This window comes from Alnus glutinosa, chromosome 3 (assembly GCF_958979055.1).
Source record: "Alnus glutinosa chromosome 3, dhAlnGlut1.1, whole genome shotgun sequence".
NCBI lineage: Eukaryota > Viridiplantae > Streptophyta > Magnoliopsida > Fagales > Betulaceae > Alnus > Alnus glutinosa.
Window position 1 is genome coordinate 32,463,337 of NC_084888.1, and position 10,316 is coordinate 32,473,652.

A 10,316-nucleotide genomic window follows, 5' to 3' on the forward strand; every position below is an offset into this window, starting at 1 on the left:
TCCAATGTGGGAGAAGTCTTTTCCAAGGAAGTAATTCAAAGAGTGCAATCCAAGTTAGTTATATATATATATATATATTAAACAAACAAAAAAACAAAAACAGGAGAAGAAGGAGGAGGAGGAGGAGGAGGAGGAGAAGGAGGCATTAGGCAATGATTTTGAGAGAAAGAGAGAAGAGTATTTTGGAAGGGATTGATAGGAAAGAGTAGACCTCAAGTTAGTTAAAAGAGAGCGAAAGGGAAAAGGTGGTGAGACCCATCATTTGAAGGAGGCCCAAACAAAACGTGCTCAGCTCCGCAGTCACTTTTATTAGTCTTTCTCAGATTTTAACAAATATTATTTTTATTAATTTTTAAACAAATATAAAAAATATATATATATATATATATATTTTATTTTGCTGCTCAGGGGTTTTCCATTTTGGTTAACACACAATTATGGCGCACAAAAAGATTCTGCTGTAATTGGGATGCGGTGGAAAAGGGCAAGACTGTCAAAAAGTAGTTGTGACAGCTGGCAAATTTTTTATTTTTATTTTATTTTTTCACTTTATGGAACTCCGTATAGCTTTAATGCTGTGGAGTATGACTGAAATACAAGCAAAGGTGAGCCCATACTTGTCAACACGTAGGCTGCACCCACCAAAAGATAGGGCCATTATTTATACAAGAAAAATATTTCAATATTACGTAGTTTTCGTTACATTTTTTTTTTTTAAAAAAAAATTGATTTAAAATAGTATAGAAGGCGGGGCAATCCATTTCTTGCAGCAAAATAAATAAATAAATAAAGATATAATTGTTAATGTATCCTATTATTTTATGGTTCTTTTTGTGCAGGGACGGAGTCAACTTTTAAGTTTTGGGAGAGCTAAATTGAAAAAAAAAATAATTTGAAGTGTTAAAATTATACATTTTTTAAAAAATAGGGATAAAAATTAATTAATTAATTTTTTTTTTTTGGGTGGGGAAGACCTTTGGCTTGTGCGAGCCAGCCCCCAAGCCAAAGTGTGGCTCTGCCCCTGTTTTTGTGTTATAAATTATTCTTACCCTATTGTTAATAAAACATAAAACCCAACCAAGAAAAAGGGAAAAAAGAAATATATAGATAATATTAAAGAGGTTCTGCGATGCTGGTCAGAAAAGGCAGAAAGAGAGAGAGAGAGCTTTGCGCACTTGAACTTGTTCGGGTGTAAGAGGCATATTTAGAGCAGTTTCCATGTTGCCTAAAATTATAAAAAACTTGAGTTAAAATAAAATTAAAACACTTATTGTGTATAGGATCCACCCTGCAGGAAAAATCCCACCTCCGTGGCCGCGGGGGTGCCACTCCCAGTTGTGAAATCTCCCGCCTCTTGGGTGGAGGGGTCTCACCATGGGTGGGTCTTTCCACAATTTTTTAATATCTATTTACTATTTTTTTTAAAAAAAAAATTATGTTGATGTGACATAAATATGTAACGTAAATGTTAAATTATCACTTATCTTAAAAACTTGAGCTAATAGGAAGAGGTAAATTTAATATTTAATCTTGTTCAAAAAAAAATTAGTATTTAATCAATATTTTAACACCCTCATTTCGTGTATATTCAAACTCCCTTTTAATATGTGAGGCCCAACACGTGTAATATTTAATTGAAATAGAAGGTAAATGAATGGGACATGTTCGAACTCATAATCTTTGCTCTGAATACCATGTAAATTTAATCATTTAATTAATAATTTAACAATAAAGAGGCCTTGACGCAGTAGGTCGTTTAATTTTTTGATGAAATATGGACAGTTGGACTAACAAAGTTAATTAGACAATCACATGAACCACTTGTGATAATTTTGAAAACTGGTGAAGTTATTTGACAATTGTCTAAGCACATGAACTAATAAGGCATTTAACCTTTGAATTTAAGTTTAAAAAAAACTTTTGATGTTTCTGTCTATAGTATTTATATAGATTTACTCTAACGATTTCAATCTACAAATGATCTCATGAATGTATGTGCAAATGGGTGGGACTCTTCTTCTTCTTATAAAAAATAAAAAAAAATAAACAAACAAAGAAAATAGAAAAATAAAGGGTGGGACTCTATTTATATTAATGGGGACAACCCATAATAATTTATTGTATTATTTATTATTCCAATTTTTCTATGAACCAAAATTAAAAAATAAAATTGATGCAAATTGTTTGATATAAATGCTTGCCATGAATCCTCTATTTGTACTCTTGTTTGACATTTATCAATCGTTTTATTTGCTTGACAAATTTGTTAGGAGCACGTGTCTCTTTAAAGCACTTGCTATGAACTTAATGGTTTACCATATCTAGCCTTTTAAGACTTTCAATATATTTTCCAATAATTAGTATATAAGTAATAAGTGTAACTTCTTGAATTTGTCGGGACACCTCCATGTGTATGCTAATAATTAGTAACTTCTTGAGTTGTACCTATTTTAAATAAATAAATATATATATATTTTTTGAAAAAGTAAGTTGATAAGAAATGGTGAATTTAATCATTAACGAATATAAAGTTCGACTCATAACCTTTGTTATGAAACCATGTTAAAAAAACACAATTTTTTTCTAAAAACTTGAACTTATAGAATAAATATAATCATTTAATCAATATTTTAACAATAAAAAAAAATAAAAAACTGATTACAACTACACTAATGAAAGGCTTGACAAAGTTGTTGCTAATGCATGATGTTGTGAGAAATATACCTTACGTTTGCGTGAAAAGAAAACAAGTTTGGGGTATTTTTACTATAATCTTCCATACGAAATCAAGTGTCAATTTGCATTTTATAAAAATGAGCATCATGTAGGGTGTCATGTAACAATTCATATTTTAATGATGAGCGTGATAAGTTTCACATAAATTATAATGTTAGTTTATAACTGTGATAATTGTCGTATATATTGCTACGTAACAATATAAATTTGAGTAATTAACGGATAAGTATCATATGAATTGGCACATCAATTTATAAAAAATTTATAATAAAAAGTGTATTAATATCATTAACACTTTTTACACTTATACTCCGTTTGTTTCGACATAAAATAGTTTCCGTCGTAAAATATTTTTGACGAAATCATTTTTTTAAAAAAATAATTTTCTCGAAAATAATTTTCGGCGTTTGGTTCGCACGAAAAAATTACAAAAGGAGAAAATGCAACTATCGCCGGATTCTGGCAACATTCGATTGCCGTTGTCGGATTCCGGCCAAACTCCTTCGAATTCGGTCAGATCCGTCCGAAAATCTGGTTCGCCGGTATTTGCCGACGGTGGCCGGATCTTGCCGGATTTCGGCACCGACAATATTCTGGCGTCACCTGGATTCCGACGACCGACCATTGCAGAATTTCGTTGACCATTATTTCGCTCCTATCAAACACAGTAAAATATCGAAATTATTTTTTAAAAATCATTTTACGCCGAAACAAACTGAGCATTATTATAAAGTTGTAAGTACTATTAAATTACTAATAGTACTTTTTATGTATAAGCACTCTTATGTGAAATAAATTGAATAATAAACCAACTCCATAGGATCTCAGAAAAAAAAAAAAAAAAAAAAAAAAAACTAAAAAAAACTACTTTTTTTTTTAAAAAAAAATCTACCGGATAAGGTGCTCCATGCCCAAGAATTACCAAAGCATGTGATGCGCAAATGACAATACTATCCTTATTGCTTAAACCATAATGCGTTAGGTAACTTAGGACTAAGAAAAGGTAGACAAAGTCGTAGTTTCAAGTAAAGTGGAGGGGCAAATTCCATTAGTGAAGGAAACACGCAATCAGTTACAGGACCAGTCTGGTTAATTAGGAGTTTTAACCTCCCTATTTTATTCCGTACAAATCACAACGCCACGCGCCTCGTTAGAAACAGCAACAACACCGCCCACTGAAAACTCTTCTGGTCTCTGACATTTCGCATTATCGCTGTAAAAAAAAAAAAACAACAGTGCCTGTCGGAAACAACGGCGGTTGAAACCTGACAAATTTTCAGACCTTAGTACACTACAGAAATCTCCTCATCTCTCTCTCTCTCTCTCATCTCTGTGCGCAGAGTCTTCGCAAAGGAACTGAAAGAAAAAGGTAAGGAAAAATCCCCGGACAGTTTTTTATCTACTCATCAGCTCTTTCAAGACCAATCCATCCCAGCTCTTTTACTTTTTCCTGTTTTAAATTAATTTGATAACAAATCCGTGGGGGGAAGGATTGGGTGCGGTGGGGGGGGGGAGTGGGACCCGTGGGTAATCAGAGCAAGAGTTTTTTTTGTTTGAGAGATATAGAGAGAGAGAGAGAGGAGAGAAGACTTCAACGTCACGACAGTGAGGGGATAGTAAAAGACAGCTAGCAATGAAGGAGGAGGCTCACCTAACGTTACTATCACACTCTCTTCTCCCCTCCCCTTTTTAGCCTTTCTCACTCTCCTCTCTCTCCTTTCAAACCTCTCCCTTTTCTCCTCTCCTCTCAAGGTACTCACCCTTAAAAACTCTCACTAGTTTTGCAGTTTATAATGGAGGAATAGGAGTAGAGCTGCTACTCTGTGTTGTCAGCCTCGTCGTTTTGAGGAGCTTTTCTTTAATTTTTCTGCTTCTTCGGCCATTGCAAGTATTTCGGGCGGGAGTTCATTTTAGGTTCTATGCTCAGGTTTGGCTTTGCATTTTTCTCCCCGGCTTTCAAAATTTTCAGTGTCGGTGGCGTTTTAGTTTCGGATTTCAGTGTCGGCAGCGGTTGAATTTCAGCATAACTTCGCTGCTTGGTTGCTGAGAAACCTGAAGGAAAGAAAATGAAACAAATTTTTAAACTTGCCCCAGAAAATCACACATCGTGTGAACAACCTAGTGAATAAGAAATTAAAAAAACCCCATAATTCAAGCCATTTCAGACCAGTTTCTTTATCCCGGTTTTCCCGGCAACAAAACAGTACACAGGAGGAGCAAATTTTGCTTCTCCTTTTACAAATTTATTTTTTTGGAAATTCGGGAAAGCTTACTGCATTCTTTTTACGAATTAAAAAACACTGTATAGATTTTGGGTCCTATCTGTACTCACAATGACCTTGTTTACCGTTTATGCAGGATTATTTGATTTAGAATTCCTCTTCAGTTTCAGTGACAATCCCAACACCGACGGTTTCAAACTCCGCATTTACCTCTCAGACCACAATTTCTCAGCCTCGCTGAAAAAAGCAAGCTCGTTGTTGAGTGCCCTTTTGGTCAGAAACTCACAAGGTTGGCTTCGCAATTTCCTTCGTAGCTCTTTATTTTCTGTACAAAAATTGTTCCTTTCCTCCAACAAGTATTACTTTTTCGAATTTTATTTTGGACGGAACAATTCCTTCCTTGGAAACCACAACCCAATTTGCAAAATTTCACTGCTCATATCCGGGACCAGCTGGCGCTACCTTAAAGTTGAAAGCGCCATTTCGGCCATTGATTTTTTTTTTTTTTTTTCAAAAGCAAGAGACTACAAAATGAATAGAATTTGAACTTTAAACGGACAAAATACTTGCTAAAATGCGCCACACGGCTCATGGGTTGGCCTCATAATTGAGGAATTGCCATGAAACCCCAAAAAGGAAATGAAGGTCATTTCCTTTCAACTCGTTACTATAATTCGGCGAAGCTCGCAACAAAATTTTCCTCACTTTCCATTCGCTTTTTTCTCAGGAAAATTTTGGGACAATGATCGGACCGAACTTCATGGACGAGATTGACTGCGGCAGCTTCTTCGACCACATCGACGACCTGCTGGATTTCCCGACCGGTGAGGACGACGTGGAGGCCACGCTGGGCAGCGCCGACTGCAACACTTTCCCGACCCTCTGGTCGAATCAGTCCGACTCGCTGCCCGGCTCCGAATCGGTCTTCTCCGCAGGAAACAGCGCGTCGGACCTCTCCGCCGAGCTCTCTGTTCCGGTGAGTGTTCTTTTAGTTGTTTGCTTCTTGCACGTGGCAGCACTGGGCCTCTTGGCTGGGTTCTAAAAAAATTGAAATTTCAAATTTGGTTGCTGACGTCATAAGTAGCAATAACTTTTGGAAGTAAATGGTTGAATTCATTGACAAATTTAAAGTGCCAGGTTGGCAGACCGCGTGACGGTGGGCCGACTATAATGGTTGTCTCTACATCGTTAGGTGGCAAATGTGAAAGAGCAATTCTTGAATTTTTTTGTGTTCAAAATTCAAAACCTTGTAGCGCAAGGGTATTTTCGTCGTTTCGAGGTGCACTTAGGGGGTCTCAATAGTAAATCCATGTCCTCGGCAGGGTGACATGGCATGGCCTCACTCATCGATTAGACCGTTTAACAATCGGGCGTCATTAATGGAGGTCACGTGATTTGTCGTATGATTTTACTTTTAAAATAGACAATAATGATTAAAAAAAAAAAAAAAAAGTCAATTATGATCATGTTTTGCAAATTTGTGGGGATTTGGTAACGTGTCAACTTGGATGATTGGAATTTGAATAGTAGTATATGAATGTGCATACAAGGTGAAATTAATTTGATAATTTTCTGACGGAATAATTGTGAATTTAACTATTTAATTAATAATTTAACCAAAAGATAGAACATATGGTTATGTTTTTGTGGATGCTTAGTTGTGTAGCTAGCCTAGATTTTCTTGGATGAATGTGGAACATTTCTCACCGCCTTTCAATTAATTCTGTTTTTGGGTGTTCTTTCCTACTGTAGTATGAAGACATTGTTCAGCTGGAATGGCTATCAAACTTTGTTGAGGATTCCTTCTCTGGAGGAAGCCTTACCATGAAGAAAGAGGAGTCTGCAATCAATAAGGAATCATCCCACCACCAATTTCAGACCTCCAGCCCGGTCTCTGTCCTCGAGAGCAGCAGCTCCTGCACAGTTGAGAAGAATGTGCCGCGCAGCCCGGAAACCATAACCCCTGGACGGCGGGGACGTGCTCGCAGCAAGCGTCCTCGCCCAGCAACCTTCAATCCTCGCTCGGCAATTCAACTTATTTCCCCCACTTCCTCTGTCACTGAGACCCCTCAGCTATTCCTTGCACCAAAAGTCTCTTCAGATTCTGAGAATTTTGCAGAGTCTCGTCTGACTATCAAGATTCCAAAACAACAAGGCACTACAGAGCACAAGAAGAAAAAGAAAATCAAATTGACAGTTCCACTCGGCCCTGTGGAGACAAATCAAAATCTGCCATCCCAAGCGGTCAGGAAATGCATGCATTGTGAGATAACCAAGACACCCCAATGGCGGGCAGGCCCATTGGGGCCGAAAACACTTTGCAACGCGTGTGGCGTTCGCTACAAGTCAGGCCGGCTCTTCCCTGAATACCGGCCTGCAGCAAGCCCAACGTTTGTTCCATCCTTGCACTCGAATTCCCATAAGAAGGTCGTTGAAATGAGAAATAAGATTGGTGAGAGGCCTGCTATAGCTGAGACAACACCAACCATGGCTGCCTCGCCGGAACTCATTCCAAATGCAAATAGCAGCCTAGGGCTGGATTACATTTAGGGAGGATGAGAGAGCTGTGTTCCTAGTAGGAACCTTTTCTCTTCACTGCCTCCTTTACCTCTCTTATGTTATTTCTCTGTTGTTTCATTTCTTTTGTTCATTGCTTTTTTTTTTGTACAGGGATGGAATGGGGGGCAATAGGAGAAATAGATGACCATATTTTAGCTAGTAGAGGAGGATTGAAATGACAGAACCGAAAAATGGGTAGACAAAGATGCAAGTTTAAGGGTAGAATTTAGGTTAAGTGATGGCTAGTAGCTCCTTAATGGTAAGTAGGTGTGAGAGTCTGTGTTGTCTCTTAGTTTGCATTCTTTTCTTTCTGTTTCCTTTCCATGGGAATTCTTTTTGCAGTTCATTTGTAGTAGAAAATTATGAGATGAGTAATGGAATTTGAGATTTGTCATGCTCACCAAAGTGCCTTTCCCGAACACTCTGTATTTTCTCCCTATTTCTTATTTTCCTGCTTCTTTTGTATTTTGGATTTGGCTTAAGCGTTGTAAAAAAACTTTGGCACACATGCTGTAGTTTTTTCCACGATCCAGATTTAATTTCACATTCTCTCTTTTTTATAAAAGACTTAAAATTAAATTTGGACTCGTATCCTATACACAAAACGACATGCCGCGGAGATGCAAAATGGACCATCATTATCCACTCTTTTGCACATTATCACTAGCATTGTTATTATTGAAGCCGTCATAAATATGTTGGGATACAATTTGAGTCTTTGAGTTTGGTTTAATAATGTATTAATATCATATTAACCACCCATTCTTGTAACTAGAATCTCATACAGAATTGATTACCTTATTTCCAATAGGATTTAACAAACAATTTGGATGTACTTTTTGGATTAAACCAAGATATATCGGCGGTAAGTGTATTTTTTTCTGAAGTAAACTTTGCTTAAAGTCAGACTGAAAAAAGCAAGAAAAGCTTAGTTCTATCCCCACCTTTCTTTCTTTCCAGCTTCAGATTCTTTATTTAGATCCTTACCTTCTGGCAGTTGTTTTTGCTTTTTCCTTGGTCTCCAATGAAGCCTGGGTTCTATTTCAATGCCACAGCTTATCAACATACTGGGTATTGAAGGATCTGATGGGCCATTTGGTAGTGCTTTTTCTGTTACTTTTAAGCCTAACTGGTCTTCTGATTTTGGTAGGAAATACTTTTTATTGGTTTTCGAAGCCAAAATGCAGCAGTATAGTTTGACTCCAAAGGATAAGTAATGGTCTTGTGCACATGGCAGGATTACTTTTGCTGTTTTAATCAGGTCCTTTTGCACATTACAAGAGAATGGTTTCAGTCACTATCAATGGAAAAGATATATATGTTGAGAGCTTCCATCAATGTTGGGCATTGATAAGGCCAGGCACATGTATCTTTTTTCTTTCTTTCAAGAGAGAAGTAGAAAAACAAGCGTTAGGGTGGATCCTTTCCACTGTCAATAAGGGTGAAGAGGCAGAATCCATTTTGCCGTAAATTAGGCGCATAAGTTTACACTTCTGTAATTTTTATTTTTTTTATTTTCAGCTTCACAAAACAAGGAGCGTGTCAAAGACAATGGGAAGGTAAGAGGGCACATGGATGTTAGATATTGTTCAAATAACATTGCCTATGAGGCTCAACTTGGGACATAGAATTCTATTCCTGGTCCTCTTTAGTTTGCCTTTGTTGTTCTGCCAACTTGAGAGGGAGGGTGATTAGTGATAATAATTTATGAGGATGATTTGAGTAATGTTGCAAACGCGTTTAGGTGTGATTGAAGTGACAACTCCAACGCGTTTTGCATTGGCCAAAATCTTTCACTGTCCACTTGACTTGCGGGATTAGAAGTTCGGAAATAGAACATGGCCAAACTTTGGACAGAAGTCTCGATGAATTCAAACAGTAAATGCGAGAGTTTTTACGAGATTTTCCTGTTTAATCAGATTTTAAAAAGTCCAGCAGGCATACTTTATAGAAACTCACTCACATTTACTACTCGAATTGCTATCAATCCCGACAACAAAATTACTGAGTATCCGAATCTCCCTCCAGAGTTTACCCAACACATCATTGGGTTGGTGATTTTGATGGATTGCTTTGGGCTTGAGTAAAATGATCCCCATGATGGCTAGGGTCGTTTTGAGGCATTCGGCAATACGTCTCAATCTGACCCACCGCAACCTAATGATTGAACATTTGCAACTAAATTACCAACAAATCAATAGTATTAAGGGCATAAAACCAAATTGGGTGCATCAATAATTTCGGTTGCTTTCATTTCTTATGCTGACTTAACATTTAATCATATCGTATGAAGTCCTTTCAAAGACATGTTTTAAGATGTGCTTTCATTATGACTCTATTTGTAGAAGGAACCAGACAAAGGTGGCTATTCTCCCCACCCCCTACAGTGACCCAAATCAGGTGTCCCCTCCTAACCTGAAAACCTCATCCAACCTGATCTAATGTCTGCATTTGCCAAACAAATTTTTGGCTTAAATTATATTACAGTCGTAATGCTACAAACACACCTACTCTTTTATTCTCGTATTCTCACATTCGTATTTCTTGACGTGACTTTTAAAATCACGATTGGATCAAAGATGAAACACTATTAAATTTTGATGCAATTATGATTTTAAAAGCAACGTCAGAGAGTATAGGAGTGAGTTCGTGTAGCATTACTCACTATATTAAGAGAATGTTATGGGGTACTACTATATTTACTACAATCCCTCTTACTGTGTTTACAAACTTAAGTAGTAGTTTATGTGGAACTCACCATATTTGCTGCTAAAATGTGGACTTCACACGTGGCAGTTC

At 37.0% G+C, this 10,316-nt stretch overlaps 1 protein-coding gene across 1 annotated transcript; it reads left to right on the forward strand.

The window, feature by feature from the left end:
• Positions 1-4,411: 4,411 nt before the first annotated feature.
• On the forward strand, positions 4,412-7,922 carry LOC133863004 (GATA transcription factor 8). The gene is made up of 4 exons (XM_062298967.1): positions 4,412-4,663; positions 5,095-5,247; positions 5,686-5,934; positions 6,711-7,922. The coding sequence occupies exons 3-4, from the start codon at positions 5,701-5,703 to the stop codon at positions 7,506-7,508; spliced, it is 1,032 nt and encodes a 343-aa protein (XP_062154951.1). The 5' UTR covers positions 4,412-4,663; positions 5,095-5,247; positions 5,686-5,700; the 3' UTR covers positions 7,509-7,922.
• The last annotated feature ends 2,394 nt before the right edge of the window (positions 7,923-10,316 follow it).